This window comes from Bombus flavifrons, chromosome 10 (genome assembly GCF_040668555.2).
Source record: "Bombus flavifrons isolate JBK064 chromosome 10, iyBomFlav1_principal, whole genome shotgun sequence".
NCBI classification, from domain to species: Eukaryota; Metazoa; Arthropoda; class Insecta; order Hymenoptera; family Apidae; genus Bombus; species Bombus flavifrons.
Window position 1 is genome coordinate 7,475,400 of NC_138451.1, and position 20,226 is coordinate 7,495,625.

General features: G+C 38.5%; 1 protein-coding gene across 9 annotated transcripts in view; it reads left to right on the forward strand.

The window, feature by feature from the left end:
* Positions 1–20,226, forward strand: part of Mxd (MAX dimerization protein) — a 234,844-nt gene that overhangs the window by 131,533 nt on the left and 83,085 nt on the right. For all 9 annotated transcript variants that reach the window (XR_011174154.1, XM_069121198.1, XM_069121196.1 and 6 more), the window contains exon 6: positions 5,291–5,612. Coding sequence is in view for 8 of the 9 variants with exons in the window: in XM_069121198.1 (XP_068977299.1) it covers positions 5,291–5,612 (322 nt within the window). In the remaining variant the exon portion in view is untranslated. The remainder of the gene's footprint in view (positions 1–5,290; positions 5,613–20,226) is intronic.

The window sequence follows — 20,226 nt, forward strand, 5'->3', positions numbered from 1 at the left end:
CCTCGAATTTTCTGTATAAGCTAGATGCACAGGTGGAAAGAGGAAATTTTGAAATACAAAGTAACAACGTAAAGACGTTAAAAGAGAGATTTCAGCACTGATAAAGAAAGGGGAAGGAGGAAGAACAGAAAAACGAGAGAAATTCCGGGAGTTCCGACGTAGAATCGATTTAAGCCCCGTAAAAGTCCCCACCTTGAAACGGTTAATCGGATTGCCAGCGCAAATATACGTACGTATTCGACGTTCACACGTCGCGTCGTCGTCGTCCGCGTTAATTGTATTTCGAACGAATTGAACGCGTTCGACTCGATTACCGGACAAAAAGAAAAAAAGAAGAAGATGGGGTGAGATGGAGGGAAAAAAAAAGAAAACAGCGACGCACATCGATGCTTCTTGCTGCGTCGCTGATGCAACGGGAAGCCGTCCAATCGCGTTCACCGATCGTTGCGCCTTTTACACCGGAAGCGGATGGCCTCTTCCTCGCGAGTGACCACAGTTTTCTATCTGCGAGCGTTGCGTAAACACTGGGAGGTGAATCTTGACGGATAAATGGGTGGATGTGAGGATTGGATATCATTTGTTGAATAACGAAGTTTGTGACTTTTAGAAAATGCACCGACTCGCGGAAGTATTCGAACGCTTGTCGTAAAAAATTTTCATCTTCGTATTATCGTACGTCGATGACTTACTGCACAAATATCGTACGTCTGCTTTTTATGAAATTTTCAAATAGTTTTCGATTGTCTCTTTATGGCGTATAATGATCACATCTCTATGCTATTTCGTAGTAAATTCGTCAAAAAGAATATTTCCGTATCGGCGCATTTATGCAGATATTTTCTGGAACCACGAACAAGCTTTGTTATTTTGTATTCCTAAAAAGGACACATAATTTGCATCGTGAATTTTATAATATCGCTGATAAAGACAAATAAAAGTAGTTATTTAATTATCAAGTATCATTGAATTTTTGAAACCGTTTTTCTTTAAAACGCTAAAAGCCGACATACGATATTTGTGCAATACGGCGTCGCTGTGTTATATAAAATATTCTGAACTGTGATTAGCATTATAACGTAGCACAACACCGTCGTGATTACATTGGTCAAATTTGAGAGTTTGGTCAAGAGAGTTGTACAATGTTTGTTAAGGGAATTCGTAATTATTTTCACGTTTACATTCACACAATTTGCAATTGTTTTCGCCTGTACATTCACACAATTTGCTGTTCTTCTCGCGTCTACACTCACACAATTCGTAATTATTTTCACAGTGACATTCACGCGATTTGCAATTGTTTTCACATTCGCCTTCACACAATTCGCAATTATTTTCACATTTACCTGTGCGCGTATTGTCACGATCAAACATTCTACATTTTCATTTCGCAGGCGCATTCACAAGCGCATTCTCGAAATTCACAACCGCGTTCCAGTCTGATGTCTATCGACATTTATTAAACTTTTCAATTATATCTATGCGAAACATATTACGAATATAAATGCTAAACGAAACGAGCGATATTAGCAAATAGTTTCAAATGTCATAAATTAATATTTTTTCGTTTCTAGTTGTTATAAATTAATAAAGACGATACAATGAAAAAAAAAAAAAAAAGAAAAGAAAGGAAAGATCGCAGAGAGGGGATAACAATCGTAAGATGACACGAATAGATGAAACTCGATGAATATTCGATCGATCTGATCTTGAACGTATAAAAAGAGCAGGGAAAAAGGGCACAAATCAATAACCAACTGTTAATTTCGGATCGCGTGATACGTCGCCTTAATTACTCCGAGCAGTCTCTTCTCGAACACAAGATATATATCTCGTGTCTTCTTTAATTGAATCTAGCCCGACTAGTTCTTCCGCGATGACGCTTTTACGCTGGTTGTTGTTATCGTTCTGCTCGATCTTATGTAATAGTTCTTTAGCAGTATCGACAATCCGTCTGGTATCCTTTTTCCGTGTAATAGAAAAGATAGTAATACGTTCTCGTTCGTACAAGACAGTTCTCAAGCAAAATTGCGTATGATGTTTTCGATGAAATGGAAGTTTGCTGTATCTTCCAATGGAAACAGAAAAGTCGGATTCCCAGATGTCGAGGTAATTCAAAGAGCTAGATTAATGGTTCAGCAACATTCGTTTTTATTTCCAGACAGTATGGAGAAAATGACACTCGATCCGAAAGTAACAGTTTACTATTGCAGTTAGTAGCATTAGTTGGTAGCAACAGTTATCGTTTATATCGTATCATTAGTAGCGACAATTATTGGTGTTATATCTATCTTTTCGAAATGCTAGCTTCCACGGGATTATAGATTGTTGCATTTAAAGATTCGCTAACAAAGAATGTACTTTCCTACATAGAACATAGAATTACAAATTTAAACAGCCGACTAATTTATTTCGGTTAGGCTCTAATCTTAATCTTAACGTTAAAAGTATAATTGTAATAATGCGTTCAAAGGAGGATAGGTTTCTAGGAACAAAGAAAAATTACACGTTTAAAAAGTTGGTAATCTCTGTGACGAATTAACGGATTAATAATCCCACAACGTGATTATATTTTCTTCGGTAACGAGTTTGAAATTCCTCGTGTTTGATCAAAGGGAAACTGTAGTATTATTTCGCGTCATTCGTTTAATTTTCCGTGCTCGATGGAGAGATCCGATAGTATCGAAGTCGCTTAAAAGGAGCATCGTCGAGGCAGGAAACATTTTTCATTTAAGTCAAAGAGGATCGCGTTGGGTCAGCCAGGAAGTTGCTTCTTTTCCTTCAACAGTAGCGACGAACCCCTATTGCGATGGGAATCCAACGACTGTTGTTCGTTCGAAAGCGATTGCTTCGGATGTTCTTCAACGAACCGACGGTCTACCTAATTATAAAGTTAAATTAAGTATTGATACACCGGTGTTCTTCCCTTGTCTCGTCCAACTCGAAAAACCTTTGTCTCGTGGGCTTTTGTACAAACCTCTCTGGATCTTGTCATTTTATTCTTTGTCATCGTTCGAACCGCTTAATCTTTTTAGTACTTTGGCCGACCATACTCGTTGCCGAGTATTTACCTGGCATTATGGTTAACCATGGCTACTCAACGAAATTTTGGATTTAAGCTTAATTATATTTTCTGCAATCGTTATCGCGTAATTCGGTATCGTAGCTTTAGTATCACGGTCAACGGTGATAAATTTATCTAAACGCTATCGAAATTGTTGGAACGTGACCATGGAACGTCCATGTGTTTCTGCGCGTTCGAGAAGTGCTGAGTGGTAGTTGACCGGATCTTGATCGTAATTGGACCGCGAGTGTAAATCGTGTTTTAATATAGCCCAGACAACGAACCTTGAAGCTCGTTGCAGTCGATTGCTGAGAATTATTCCCTCTACCTTTATCGCGTGAAAAGCGTGCTCTCGTATCCTGAGAGCTGTGTCCTTCGTACTATTAAATATTTAATAACAAGAATATTTCTTTGAAAGGATTAACAATTCTGAAAATTTCTATTACTACGGCGTATTTCACTTGATTATTCGATATATTTCTTTGGAAATAAGAGGATTTCATAATTTTTATTTCGATAAAAATTTTTCAATCCCGTTGAGTTTTTTTGCATCATATCAGATCGGATTATGAATTAAATGATAAATGATAAATGATAGGCTTTAGATAACGAACGATCGTGTCTTTTGATACTCAAGGAATTCTTTAAGTTTGGGAAGAAAATACGCACGATTGTCTATCTGCAATGTAACGCTAAAATATTTCTTAACTGAAGCTAACTCGTGCCTGTTAAAATCAAAGTAGAACTGGGATATACAAATTCAAGAACAAGCATTCGTTTCAGATTTCTCGGATGTCACAAACACCAGAAATATATTTCCCACTCGTGCGACAAATTCTCTGATTAACGAATCGAAACCGAGCTCTTGTTTCCCGATTTAATTAACAGAATGTCGTTCATTTGGACGTTCCCTTCGTTATTAATAGAACGTGAAATTCTTTGAACGATTCCTTGACCAGGCAAAATAATATCCCATACTCGGTTCATTAACACGAAACGAACATTCCCAATGAGAAGTTTAAATTATCTAAATCTCATGTCAGAGCCCTCGAATTAGCTGCGGCTTTATTGTAATCCTCGCGAGCTTAGCGAACTGTGTTTCAATCCCCCTCTCCAGCCCATTAATTCCACGATTTTTCAGCAGTTTCGTATCCGCTCACCAGAATTAATCTTCGAAATGAAGATGGAACAAAAGCAGAAGCCAATTGCCGCGAGTCCCGCCATGAACAGAAACGCGGTTAACGTTGAAATCCTTTTGCGCGCAGTTTCCCGTAAACGCATTAAAAAAATACTCCGATCCCGGACTAACGTCCAACGGGATTATCTGTAGCGGAATTTTTTACAGGAGCATGATAAATCAGGGGACGAACGTTCGAAAGATTAAAACGTCTATGATATTCTCCCTCCTTTTTTCTCCTCGTTGCTTTTTTTCTCTCTTTGAAAAACCATGTGGCAAATTGATTTTGTTGGAAGCTGTTCGTTCTATTAGGGTTTTATGGTTAGTTGAGTTATGGAAGTTTTATCGAAATACATTAGAGTTTCAGGGGATGATATTACGTTGTTTGGGCTATTTTGTTTCTACTTGCTTTAGAATTACGTTAAGGAGGAACAGAGTATTGGGATAAAAACGCGGTGAAACATAATTTAGTGCAAAATACATTTTCTAATGAGAATACTGATATTGCTGGAACAAGTATAGAATAATCATAGAATCAAACGGAGTAAAAAATAATAATGGATTTCGAAATTAATTCCAGATTCAATTTCGTATAATACCTCCTGCGTTTTATAGTAATTTTCAACCGAATCGTGTTTTCTCGCCTTTTAAAAGTTTTCTTAAATTTGAAGAAAAAAGAAAGAAGAAAAAGGAAAAGATATAAAAGAATATTCACCGATATGCGCCAGATTTCTCCTCTCAATTCTACGTTAAATACTTCAAATATCTAAAGTCTCTTACCCAATTAAAACCAAAAATCCAAATTAAGGCACAAATCTCGTTCGAGGATCGCCAGATTAAAATTCCACGCATCCAAAAATCTAGATACTAATTTTTAAATACAGCATCCACTGACGATTTCTGACAATTCAACTGCCTGAACATCTTAATATCGACCGAATATCATAATCAACGAATTTATCTATATTAGGGATATACGCCTCGATGATATAACCTAAAGGGATTGAATCGAGGTTGCATGATGCATAATGGGGATGAACGTTGGGTTACAGAGCCTGGAGGAGCGTGAACGCAAGCACGCCGTGCACAAGGAACAGCTGTCTCGCGAGCAGAGGTTCCTCAGGCGACGGCTAGAGCAGCTGACAAACCAGACAGGCCTGCACGTGTTGCACGGCCTCCACGGCCTCCATGGGCTAAGCTCGAGCGCTCCAACCGGTTCCTCTTGCGGTCCTGGAGCTGCCGCGGCCGCGGCTCTTCTCTCCAAACGGCGCAGCGTTTCCGAGTGTTCTCTCGGCACAGCTTCGTCGACCAGCTCCACGGCCAGCTCCAGGAACTCCGACAGGTCTGCAGGCAGTCCCTCTGTCTCGGAGTCCGGTAAGTGCTGCTTTATCTCTATCGCATGCTATCGCTTACTCTTTCAAATGATCAATCGATGTTCCACGCTAGGAGGATCCGATCATTTTCACTCGGCTATCGAGTAAAATTGTTATTGTCGTTATTAGACTGTGGATTTTTATGCAAATTCGTATGTTTGAAAATAGAATTCACAAAGGTGGAAACTCGGTGGAAGATTGTTTTTCAAAATATTATAGAAAACGCTGTACTTTGGATATTTTACAGCGGAGGAGGAAATTTGTATAAAATTTAATTTTCACGAAATGGATTTATATTTAACCTTCCATTTGCAACCTTATCTTTATCGACGTCGCTTGCATACTGGATCGTTCCAGTTCGTGTGGTTCTTCTCACGTTTTCGCGTTTTTGAAAATCCCTCGAAATTCTTCAATACACTTTCGAGTTTCTTCACAAGTTTCACATAAATATGATCCAGTAGTTTTCATCGCTACATGTTACCCTAGTTTTTCTAGACAAAGCGAAATTTAAACAGAGATGGAAGTGGAACGAATGAAAAATTACTTAAAATTACCGATCGGGAACGACCCAGTGTGCAGAAGGAGGGTTAATGAGAGCAATGAATAAATATAATATTTGTATAGTACGGAACAGATGACTGTTACCAACATGGTGAACAATTTTTAGTACGAAAGTTACTAGACTTCATAATGTGTGAATTTTAAACTTCCTTTTATCCATCACTGCAGTGCCTTGAATAATTATAGACTGAATCCTATTTTTAAATTTTTAATTTAATAATTAAATAATTTCATATTATAATATAGGACAGAACTGAGGATACAACAAACAAAAATCTTCTTCTTTCGAAGTCTGAAAAAGATTAAATTTCCTCTTAAAATCGTGTTTTTCACTGTGAGAAAATATAAAACCAACGTTAATTTTGTTACGTTTTCATTAAATATTTAATGAATTCTCCTTTATCTCTGATTGCTTCTACTAATCTGTTAGCTACGCTATCCGCTAAACTCATTTGAAGTTTCGTTTTGAATATCCGCCCACGTGGATTTTATTCTTTTCCTAAGTTCCAACATCATTTTTATACGTGGTCTCACCTGATCGTAAACTTTTCTGACTAAAATTCTTCACAGGTTCTCGATGGGATTCGGATCAAGACTCAACGCTGGCCACGGTAATAATTCTATTCCGAAATCTTGAAACCACTTTTTTATAGTGGCGGCTGTGCGAGTAGAAGCATTGTCTTGCTGAAAGATTGACTTTTCGTCCTCTATTTCGATTATGAGAGTCGATTATTCGCTATGTAACATCTCCTGATATCCTACAGCGTTCAATTTGACTTTTGCTAAAACAATTTCTCTTAACATATCCAGGCATGACCGGTGATCCCTTGGAAATATTGAAGAAATAACTCAAAAAATGTGTTTGAGTCTATAATTATTCACAGCACTGTATATATCATTCCGTGTTACGTGCATTGCGCGTAGTTTCGCACTTTCAAATTTCCCATAAATGCATAAAAATCCGCAGTGTAACTATCATTTTTAGCAACGAGTATGATCGGGCCGCTCAGGAGCCACATTGATCAACTGTATAAATCGAAATATTCAGAAAACCGATATACCTTACAGACGCTATTTTTTAATTTACTTTAGAATTTACAATTACTTGTCGTATCATCTTCTTGCGACGAACGAACTTATGGAAGCAAATGGTTCGTTCCTCGAGAACAGAATATTAGTGGCGTACTTCTGCAATGAAACTAAAAGATGCGTTAAAACTGGAGTTGATCGGTTTCGCTTCTGCGAGGCTCAAGTTACTTGCAAGTTTCAGATTTTTAAAGAGAGATAAGCGTTTTATTCACAGTTGGTCTAAAATTATAGCGGATCTTGAAGCGTAAAAGGAATATTAGAAAAATGGCCACTTTGTTCTATTTCTAGCACTTGGACGAGTGGTTAGCATCGCAGATTATGCGTTCCGCGAGCTTTCTATATCGTGATTATCGTACAATTTTTCGTGAATGAAAATAATACGTGTACGAAGATAGGAGATTGGAACCTCGGAGAATACAACCTTAAAATCGTCGATATCAGTATCGTATCGATAGATTATTATACCAATCATGGTCATGTGAAAGCGACATAAAGTTGGCCGCAATATGGACAACGCTTTGGTCGTTGCACCCATGAAACGATTTTAAGCCAGGGATTTCTAATTCCGTGATTTCCAAAGCGATGAAGCAGCAAGGTTAGCTGAGTCAGCTCGTTAGGAGAACTTGGATCGAGCGAAGCTTGTCCGTATAAATATCGTTCGTGGTTGAGGGTAAAATTGGAACGATCCACGAATTATGAGTCAACTGTTGCGACTCATCGCCACGATGCTTCGGTTTCAATGTCACGGCTTCGAGCTCGATATCGGTAGATAAGAATGACTGCTAGAATTGGAATTTTCCGAGATATTGGGAAAATTAATACGAACTTGAAATTGCGTAATTATGTAATAAAAGAACGAAATTTTAGGAATTTTAGATTTACATGAAATCTCTTTAGAGTGACCTTTTGTGTCAAGAAATTGAAGAATTCTAGATCTGTAGGTAAGTAATTATTTATACATCCTCTTGAAAATTATTTGAAAAAGGATTTTCTTTAATATGAGAAACCTTAAATCTTATTTTGAAACGCAGCTTTCTGCAAGACGCTGAACGTTATAGAAAAATAAAAGAAGAAATTACAATTTACATATTAGATAATAAGAAGATTCGAAGCTTGTGATATTTTGAAATTCGTTCAAATTAAACAATTACGATTTATACGCAGTTTCGTTAAAACAGAAAATTCAAAGATTCTAAACTTATTATATTTCGAAATTCGCTGAACTTCCTGGCTGGAAATATTTTTAAACAACAAGATTCATACTAATCGTGAACAAGTATGAATTAGTTTCGAAGAGTTCGAAACGGTTAATTAGCTAGCGGTTGGTCGTTAATTAGCAATTACAATTCTTCGGTTTGATTTTGAAGCCATTAGAATCGAGAAACGATTAGTATTACGAGTCTTACAACAATCTTTGAACCCCGTTGAGACCCGCAAGAGATATCACTGGTACAGCTTGGCAACTTTCTTTCTGGTTACGCGAAAGTTGCCCTGCTCATTTAAATATTGTCTGTTTACTAGCCACTCTGATGATCAGGGCGATCGCGTATCCGAGAGACTGGCGCAAAATTCTCTACCAGGCACAGGCTATTTCGCGGAGGAAGTTGAATCCTCGCATATCAATATTTAATTTAACTTTGTAATTAGCTAAGGCTTCCCTGTGCATTCGTTTAAGAACGCCTAGATCGATGGTCCTCGGTGTTTGCAATACCAAGAGGACGTTGGATCTTCTCATTTTGAAACCAAGTTTATCGTTTACGTGGAAGAAGAAAACGAATTCAAGAATGAACGAAGATATCGTTTCATTTGGAATGGATCGATCATTTAAACAACGTATCGTTTTCTTTGAGAAATCTCATTATTTGCATATGACTTTTGCCATAATTATTTATCTTATCCTTTACCGCAAGGAAATTCTTTTCTATTTCTTTCTGGCTGTCTGGTATCAAAGAGGAAATACAGATTTTCTCACGGTATATAACTAACTCGTGCACTCTTTTATTCAAGAATAATAGAAACGTGAACAATTCTATTGCAGGAGTTACATTGTGAAATCACAAATAGAAAGATATGGATAAAATATAACAATATTAAATGTAATAATAAACGTAATAATGAGAAAATCAATATGAGGGTACTATACATATATTTTTGCAAGTAAGAAAAGAAATGATTAAAAAAGTATTCGTTCGTAGATTTACAATGAATATAATAAATCTAAGTGTACTTGCAAGAATAAATTCATAATCACAAATTGCGGTCTTTCGATCGCGATTCGTAACTCACTGTTCGTTACTAGTTGCTTCGATCGCGACGTTTGACGAGATCTGGAGGAGAACGTGGAAGAGGTCGAACATTTTTACGAGCCCTCAGCAAGAATCGTCGTTGCGTATTACCGCGAATTCGCCGAAGACGAGAGAGGGACCGGCTGAGTCAGCCCGTTAGCAAACTTCCGGCTCGTTCTCCGCCGCTTATGAAGTTCTGCTACGTAAGACAGGCCACGAAGTTGCAGGCCGACCGATAAAAAGTTGCACGCGACGACACGTTCCCTCTACGATCGACCAACGTCAATCTCTTTTTCCATTCGATCGATCTTTTTCATTCGTCGATAAAACGAAAAAAAAAAGAAGAAAAAAGTACGCAGATTGACGATGAGATTTTGAAAATTTTTATTTGCCAGATTTTCTCGATTAACGTCGAATAAATGAAATTGCCTGTTCCTCTGTTAACGTATTCGTTTCATTTGAATTCTATATTCTCTTTATTGCTGCAAAATCAATATTGATTTACGCGAACATATTATTGTATCTGTATTACGAGCAGTAAATGTGTTTGATATATTACATTTAACAAATAACCACCGATAAAACAAATAAACATGCATGATATTCGATGACAAATCAACGAAACTATTATATAGTGACCCATGATATAAGTAAATAAAGAAATGGAATCAAATATATATTCGTGTAACATCACGATCAATAGTTGTTGCTATTCGAACAGTATAGAACGTTTAAACTCTACGCGAACGATTCACGTGCAAACTCTAACTTCGAAAATCGTTTTCCTTTATTAATAAATAATTGTTTTATTTGCTTTATTTTGATTACCGTGTTAACTAATAATATACTAACTAAAAACTAATTTTAAAACACTTAATTTTATAATAATAGTTTTTTATAGAGTAAAGCAAGTTTATTTATTTATCTTATTACTGAGAGAAGTCGTCGTAACACAAAATATTGCCATTTCTTCGTGACGAGCATACTCGTCAAAAACAGGTAACTGGTCAAAAGGTAAAAGAACTAGTGCATCCAGGTCTGTATCGCGATGTTGGATATAAATCTGGAGTAACGCGTCCCAAGTGTAAAAATAACAAGCATCCAACCTCTATCTGGTTGTGGAGTTTATGACTTTGGCTTCCATAGAAAGATACATCCAGCCCTCCTATCGAATTTTGCCCGATTTCAATCTATGAACCGCCGCGAATGTAACTCGCGAGAGATCGAATCGAGACGATAAGCCGACCGAACCGTACGAAGGGGAACGTTTTAAACTTGCCACCATCCTTTTCTTCGCTCCTTCCTTCGTCTTCTTCTTCCTCTTCCTTTTCTTATTTTTCTACTTCGACTCCCGGTCATCGTTTCTTTCGACGAGGTTCTCCTCGAACCACCTCCCGAGGGATCGTGTAGCCACGGAATCGATGCTTGAAATATGCTGTCGTAAATTAGACGCGACCTTTCCACTCGATTCTTACAGTCGGACCTCTACTTGCATCGTTTGCGGAAGGGCGGGGTACGGCGATGTAACGCTGAGAAACTAATTGTCGACATTGGGATTTCGAGGCTCTCAACTGAGATACAGAAATTTCGCTAAATTTGAGATTCGACTGTTTCCAATCGAGATACAGAAATTTTGATAAATTAGAAGTTTGGATGTCTCGAATCGAGATGATAGAAACATCAGTTTTGAAATTTCCGTATTTCCATTTGAGATGTAGAAATTTGATCAGATTTGAAATTGTTGCATGTTTCGGATTCAGATGTAGGAATTTCAAATTTAGATGTGAACGAAGATATGGCAGTGTCGGTAAACTCTAAATTTGCATGTTTCGAATCTAAATATAGAAATGTTGATAAGCGTTAAATTAGGATGTGACGAATTCTGCACGAATTGCGATGGTGTTTTTCAATTCGAACGTAATTCCATTCGTAATCAATTTCAAGTTTCGAATTTCACAGCAACCGTAAAAAGATGCTCCCACGAACCAGCGTTTGAGTTTAGAATACTTCGTCTGAATGAAACGAATCTTCTCTCTCAAAGCGGAATATCATTCGGCCCGATGATCATACGCTAAACACCTCCGACAAACCTCTTCATCCAGCGTTCAATTTCAAACGCAGAAACCGCGAAACGCATTCGCGCTCTCCGCAGAAAACAATCGCACGGTCGAAGGGTTAATGAACTGCGACCACGTTGCGTGTCGGTGGTTTGTCCGAGAAGATAACGCTAATAAGGCGCGGAATAGCGGCAGCTAAATTAGCACTGGGAATGATAGAAGCTCCTTTCGTGGAAACGCGTGGACAGGGTCGAGTTCAGCCTTCTCGTCGTTCAGAAATCGAACACGAAACGGGCTTCGAACCCGAATTATATTATTAGATTATATTGAATCAATATTAGAATATATTGAATTGGCTGACGTATAATACGAGTATACGGAATATTCTTTGAAGTAAAACTTCGACTACATTTATACTTTCGTATAACTATATCAACGTATATTCGAAGCTTGCAAAAGCGAAATTGACCAACTCCACTTTTTATCAATTCTTCAATTTCACAACAAAACTGCGGATTGTTACGCAAATTTATGGCCACGATTAAGAAAATAAAAGTTAGACAGAGATTCGTTTTTCCTACTAAAAATCATAACGAGTATTCTACCGTAGATACGTCGTATACTTTCATATACTATATGCATTCTGTGTACTTTACCATCTCGGAATTCCGAATAAACGGACAAATATCCACAGTTTGTTCGTCGCTTAAATACTCGAACGATCGATCCATACGATTTTCGAGAAACGAATCTTCTCAGGATATCAACGAGCCTCATCTCCGCAAGCTCGTTTATTGCACGACGATGACAAAAAACAGTAGTTGAGAAAATGAGCAGACAGATAGACAGAGGTCAAACCGGCCTTTTCTCTAAGCTCAAGACCATTCAAGAAACGGAGCTTACCACCTGTCACATGCCGACCTACTCTTGTCAACTTGTTATCACGAATTTCCTCGCGATACACGCTGCGAGGGTTTGTTGATGTCTTCAACCCGCTTGTACGTGTTTGACACGACGAAGGGAAAGTTGGTGGTAAACGGTCGTTTAATGGCCGAGTCGTCGTTTCGTTTTGGCGATATGCAAAAGTTTCTTCCGGACAGACTTTGGCGTCGTTAGCTTGGCGAAAATGGCGTGGGCACGTGCAACGGAAGCCAGCTCGCGCTCCGTGCCCGTTCTAATCCCTTTAGGAGCAAAATTTTGAGGGTTAATCGCGTTAGCGGTGATATATCGTCGGTTGTTTTCGGCGGCGACGAAGCCTCTGAAAGGATTGAAGCCCGGCAAAAATGAGCGAACCAAGCGCAGCCGAAACCAGTCGCTCCGTCTCTTTCCTTCGCCGACGCCGCGACGCCTTTTTCCTTCAGTGCCGCTTACTCTCACGTCGGTTCGCGCAATTAGGGGCTGAATTGTTTTGCTCTCTCACTCTCTCTCTCTCTCTCTCTCTCTCTCTTCCTCTTCCCTCTTTCTTTCCCTCTCTTTGTCTCTTGGCGTCGACTTTCTCGGTGGCAACCTTGTGGCTGGCTATAGGAAAAGCTGAATGGTTCCCTGACTGCGTCTTTAATGGAGTATAACGACAATTGGATTTTATTCCTGGTCTTTTTTTGGGAGTATTTTGCTTGGAAAGAGAAAGGGTGTTTGTGGTGTTTGCTTGGTGATCGATGAGTGCAAGTTTCGCTGAATAACTTTTGCTGAATTTATGATAGCGGTGAATTGAAGAGTTCATGCGTGATGAATTGTTGGAGATTGGATTAGATTGGTAAAAAGTTGTTTATGTGAAACGAACTACTTGGAAGATTAATTCCGTCGGAGTTAGTCGTTTCTTTCCTGAAGAACTGAATAGTAATAGCGCGGTGTAATACGATAGAACCTCGTTTATACGAACACGTTAATGCCGAGTCCTCGTTATCCTATGGTCGAGCGTACACGTAGCAACGCGTATTCTTATAACGAATATACAGGGTGGTTGGTAACTGGTGGTACAAGCGGAAAGGGGGTGATTCTACGTGAAAAAAGAAGTCGAAAATATAGAATAAAAATTTTTCGTTTGAGGCTTTGTTTTCGAGAAAATCGACCTTGAATTTTCGCTCGGTACGCGTGCACTTTATTACGTCTCGTTATAACGGATCTCGCTGTAGATCGTTGTCTCGATGGAAAAATTTAAAACAAAAAAAAAATTTTTTTTTAATTTTTATTCTATATTTTCAACTTCTTTTTTCGCGTAGAGTCACCCCCTTTCCGCTTGTACCACCAGTTACCAACCACCCTGTATATGTATTAATATCCAAACAATGAATATCCAAGTAACTAATATTTGATTTTATTCCAAATAAATTCTATACGCTTCTCAAAGAAGGAGCAGCTGAAATTGAATACTTAAATCCTAATTATTGAACTAATAAGAAGAGCTGACAGCTATCTGAGAAGAGAAGGTAGCTATCTAGCGACCCTCTGTTATCAGAACCAAGTTCTACTATACCAAAATTAAGAAAGACGAGATTTCAAGACGGATAAGCTTCCAAGGAAAACGATCATGAACCTACCTAACAAATAATTGATCATTCTGTCTGTCTAAACGATATCGATTTTCGAACGCAAGAAATACTTGACATCTGATACTTCAACAACGTTTCATCGTACGGACAGAGCGGATTTTGTAAAATTAGAAAGCAAAGCCGTGTCATTAGATTTCAGCAGAAGCGATGCATCCTTTCCAACTCATCGTCAGTGAGAACAGGAGGATCTCGCGTAGAAGAGATCTGGCAAAATTCCTAATACGTGGGATATTGATGTTCCTGGATCTCGACTGGTCCCAGATTCTCTCCCTTATCTTGATTGGAACGCAGAGGTCGCCCGGTGTCTTGCATGTTATCGAGGCGATTGGTGGGAAAATCAAACGGGATTCGAATACCGTTTGGTGGAGGATTGTTATGCCGCGGGTAAATTGGCCGTTCGCACGGCTAATTGCAAGTAGCCGGCAACAATGAGGCAACGTGACGGCCGCATGGCATTACGTCAATGGCCGATGGCTCTTAATTATGAGCCGCGACCACTTCCATTTGATCTGCTCCCGGGCAAATTGCGAACGCCTCCCCTATCGATTATCCTTCCCTCTGATCTTCTCGTTTCTATCTCGATATCCGTCTCGATTCGCCTGTCCCTATCCATTCTACTCTTTCTTGCAAATTCGATTTTGCAGTTACAGAAAGATTTTAGTAGATCCTAGCAACGAAAGCAAGATTCAACTTCTATTTACAGACGAGTGATTTACAGTTAAGCGTTCGAATATTTTATTCTATTACGTCGTTCACGAATAGTTGAGAATCGGACCGCGAATGCTATATTTAATAGGTATAATGCTCTTTATAAAATTTGAAACTATTTTTGAAATTATCTATTTTGAATTATTATGTCTATTAATTTGTTCAAAAATCGGGATATTCTTAAACATTCGAATATTTTCCTGAAATATTTTCCTAGTTGATCTAAGCGAAACTCCACGAAGGTTACATACTTTGGTCACTGGAGATATCTCGATCGATAGTAGATTACAACATCCGCCATACTTAATCCACGGTGGCTTCCAGTGATCCTGTGCCACTGGATTGTCCACGTTTTCCTTAGTGGAACTCGATGTTGGCTACACATCGGTTCGCTCACGGAAGCATACCTCGTGGCTGCAGGTGATCTGATTCGTCCACGTTTGCCTATCCTTCGGTTCTCGATGTTAGCCATACACTCCACTGGTTCGTCCGATCCTTCGCTACAATCCCAGCTTATCCGTAAACCTAGACCACGTGCTTGACCCAAGGCCCGCTCTCGCAGCCGTAACAATTATTTGTGGTCGAATCTAGGGTTTGTACCCGGAGGTTCTTTCAAGTGGCCGCAGTTACAATACGGTCTACGATTAAGTTACCAACATACCTACAAACGAATAAAAGTAAACGAAAATTTATTTCTATACAAATATCGGCTACATCGATCGCCAGAATAAATCAATTATTGAAAAAATAAATAAACGTTGGAATAAATTTCGAATAAACGTATCGTCGGTGAGAAGCAAAGTCGGTAAATAAGAAAAGCAAGAACGCGTAATTACTTAGAAACTCGATAATCTTCGTATCAAATCGGCATTAATGAAAATTAATACAACGCTATCGATCATCAATCTGAAACATAATTGGTGGATGAGGTTTCTTGCCTAAAAAGACTGCGTGCACTATGGCAAAAATAGCGTGTATTTGATATATTATCCTTCATAAATAAAACACGATACACCATCGGAAGATTAAATTTTCTAAAGCTGGTCTACGCTATTATTACCAAGGGATGATCGATCGTCGATATAGAGGAAGGAAACGAGAGACGAGTAGAAATTTTCAGTAGAATTCTACAGGGTAGACTTCCTCGGTTACTTTCTCTTTCCGGTCATGCATCTCAGAAACCGTAAACGCGTGTCGTCCCCAAGTCGTATCCCGGGGGAATTGCCACGTAATCGAACCGATATCCTATCCGGCTCCCTCTGCTTTAATCGGCTGCCATCGATTGTTTCTACTTCCAGGGACCGGTTTTCCTAATTCCTCGAGGTAAGGGGACATTGTCGGCGAGATGAACAGGCTGGAGGGTTCCTTTCGGGTTGGTTGAGGTTAGCTACGAGCCAGTCGCCTGCTTGCTTTTTCTAACTGTTTTTTTTTTCTTCTTCTTCTGGGGGATTGTTGGTTTCGTTGGAGGTTTAATTGTCACGATGGGTTGTAAAATGGTTTTGAAAAGCGCGAATGAGAGAGATTCGAGTCAGAATTTTCACGATGTTCTAAGATTAGAACGAGAAGGTTATACAATTTTAATAGAGCAGATAACAATGGATTTTCATATGTCACGCGTTACATATAATATATATAACATTGGATGAAATTATATTTAACGATATGTGTATGATTATAATACTTTATCGCGGTAAGTATGATCAATTTTATATTATGCGTTCTTTCAGTCATTTTCGATACAATTACGTGCTTCTAACGTTAAAAAGTATTTCAACGTTATAAATCTCTTTCATTTGGCAAAACAAGAGCGAGATTGAAATATTTGATACGCAACATACGAATTAATTACGTATTATCAGTTACCTATTGCTGCTTGTTCTATTGGGTGTACGCAAAATGTTTAGTCTCTTTTCCCCCAGCGTTCGTGTTTAATTACTTTTAACCGATATAATTTCCCAACTGTTTGTACAATTGTTCGATTGGCATCGGTCTATGTGAGATGTCAACTTTATGATCGATTGGCGATGATAACCTCGCAAAATAACGGTGAGCACGATGAGCGACGACGACAAAGCTAGGCCACATGTGGCTCGAATCGCTATCCTTAACTTGGACTGGGAAGCTTTTTCGCACGTGGCGTACTCTCCAAATTTGACACCGACAGATTATCACTTATTCAGATCGATGCAGCACTCTTTAGTCGGACAGCGCTTTCGAAACGTTGCAGAAATACGAAAATATCCCAGTGTTATATTTACGCGACAGAATCCGATACTCGACACAAAGTCATGCAAAATATTTCGAGCAAAGAAAAGAAGAAAGACTGAATCTTCTGCATATTACTGTTAAATCGATTGTTAAATTATATGATAAATTCAATATGATAAATTATGAAATATCAATTAACCTAACGTTAAATTACTATATTATACTCTTAGAACATTTCCTACCATGCAATTATCGTAAACCTGATCCGAAAGAAAAAAAAGTTACGCGTATAATAACTCTTGATCAAGTCACACAACGATAAGATCTTATCTACGCACCATTCATCTTCGAAATTATCCTGAAATCGAATACATCGACGCGATGGAACAATGCGAAAAGTGTCTGGAAGAAACAAGGGTGAGAGATGCCGGAAGAAAAAGGGGGGAGAGGGTGGAGGCGACAGAGGGAAACGCGGTCGTTATCGATGCGTTCCCTGGACGTTTTGCATGGCGACGAATCGAGCCGAATCCACGGGGCTGGATCGAATCCAGTGTAAACTCCGTTCGCCGCTCTCGATCCGGATTGAATGTCAATTCGATCAGCATGCAATTCTGTCGAGGACTCGACGGGTTTTGTGTCGACGCGTTGATCAGATCGGAGAATGGACGTCGAAGGTAGCAAGAGGGATTCTTCTGGAAATCGTTCGACGCTGTTTTTCGTCGTGATTAAAGGTCGACGTGTGGAACGACGACGTGGATCGATCGATTCTAATTTTTCATTTGGCCAACGTTTCATACGATGGGACGAAATACACGGGGGTGGAGGGTTGTGGCTGATCGATGCGTTTTCTTCTTCATTTTTTTTAATCTAACTCTCTATAACGCCGTGTAACTTGAAAGTCACATGCTGATATATCGATATTCTTTTAGCCTAATTTCATTTTTGGAGCCATCGTAGCACCAGTGTCACTCATAAGCCGCTTTATTCGTAGGAAAATCTTCGAAAATTGTAACTCGCATATGCAGCTTTGGAGCTTGATATCTGCTGATTTCGGTTCGTGTATATTTTTTTATACACGAGAAAAAGATTTGGATTAGAAAGGGGCTAAAGAAGGCTTAGACGAATGAATATCAATTTTGTAAGTTTAAGATAAATCCGGCAAAAATAGAGTCGCCCGAAAACCATATGGAAAGTGGAGTTGATCAATTTGGCTTCTCAGAGACTCGATTTATCGTAGTTTCAGAAAGAGTTTGAATTGTTCTCAAAAGGACTTTGCTGATAAATGGAAAAACAGATTGAAAACAGCTGGTAAAAGTAGTCGTGTTAAAGTGTCGTTTTCTTGCGCTTGAAACGCTGGAGAAGTAAATTGTCATGACTATCCATTTCAAATATTATTCGAAACAATACATCATCTGTTATCCAGTATCCGCGAGAACAATCGAAACTTTTTCGCAATCGGTTCTACATCAAACAGAACATTGTTATCCAAACACCTTAAACAATTCACAACATTGCAACATTACAACGTTCAACGAGCGTTAACAATTCCTCATTGTTCTGGCGGCCTAGTTTCCACTGAATAAAAACTCAACGCATGCAACAAAAGTGCCAAAAAATACCATATATATATATATATATATATATATATATATATATATATATGTATATATATAATTCTTATTTCAACAATAAAAATAAACAAATAGAAGAAATAAAGATGCAAAGGTAAAAAAAATGTCGCACACATGTTGAAAACATTTTCTATATCGCGTGATTAATTATTTCACCGACTGTTTGACGATAAAAGAGAAGAAAAGGAGAGATAAAAATAGGGGAAAATATAGCAATGGACAATGGAATCAGTCTATTCATTTCCGCAAGCATACTCTTCAGAGGTTCTATTCTACAATATCAACTATTGTTTTTATCGATATCTACTATCTGTATACGATCGTCTGAGATAGAATGAGAGACAAAAATCAGATTAAAAAGTAGCTTTGTTTAAATTCGTATTCGTATATGCGCAATAATTTGGAAGTGTCGAAATACTCACGGCACGGTAGTGCACATGCGTAACACGTATTACGAACGACGCTCTAGAAATGACTAGAAAATCCAGTATGAACGATAACAAACGTGTTGAAGTAGATCGCCGAAGGTTCTACATACTATAATGTACATCGCCGTTCTCGAGACACATAGGACACGATACTTCATCGTAGAGCGATGTTTTAAGACAGCCAGACGTCGGTGATTTATCGCGTTCCCGTTTCGAAGGCTTTCCATTCTGCAAGGAGAATTGTAACGCGCTCATCGATTATCGTCCGCGTTGCTCTCGTTGTCACGCGGTGCTTCATTCGGTCAACAATGATCCGTACACGTAATTTGCCTGTTATTGATCATCCATTTGTCATGTCACATTGTTCTCCCCCCGCATCGTTTTTACTCCACGCTTTTTACCGCGTTGTGCTTTCGTACGTCTTGTCGTTTCCAATCGTTCGTTTCGAATCGAGTGGGCGACTTTTGCGTCTGCCAGAAACGTTACAAGTTTACTACTTTTGGGCCATGATTCTTGAAAATTTTTAATCACTGTAATTTTTAGTCATTTGTATGATTGAAATACGTATATAATTATTACAGTGTGTTCCGATATATAATTGTTACAGTATTAGGTTGTTCGAAAAGTGTCTTTCTTTTACATACCCGTCTATTACAACGACGCATCTTTATACAAACATGAAACATAAATCGTACATATACACACATAATCTGTCGAACGTTGTGATCTTTATTTTGATAGAACAAAATGGACCATACGTAATTCGCTAAAATAATATAAAACGGAAATTCTTGTGCATCCATTATTTTCTTATAAAAGGAAAGAAACTTTTCGGACGTCCTAATATATTTTGATACACAGGGTGGTTGGTAACTGGTAGTACAAGCGAAAAGGGGTGATTCTACGCGAAAAAAGAAGTCGAAAATATAGAATAAAAACTTTTCGTTTGAGGCTTTGTTTTCGAGAAAATCGACTTTGAATTTTCGGTCGGTACGCGTGCACTTTATCACGTCTCGTTATAACGGATCTCACTGTAGATCGTTGTCTCGATGGAAAAATTTAAAACAAAAAAAAAAAAAATTTTTTTAAATTTTTATTC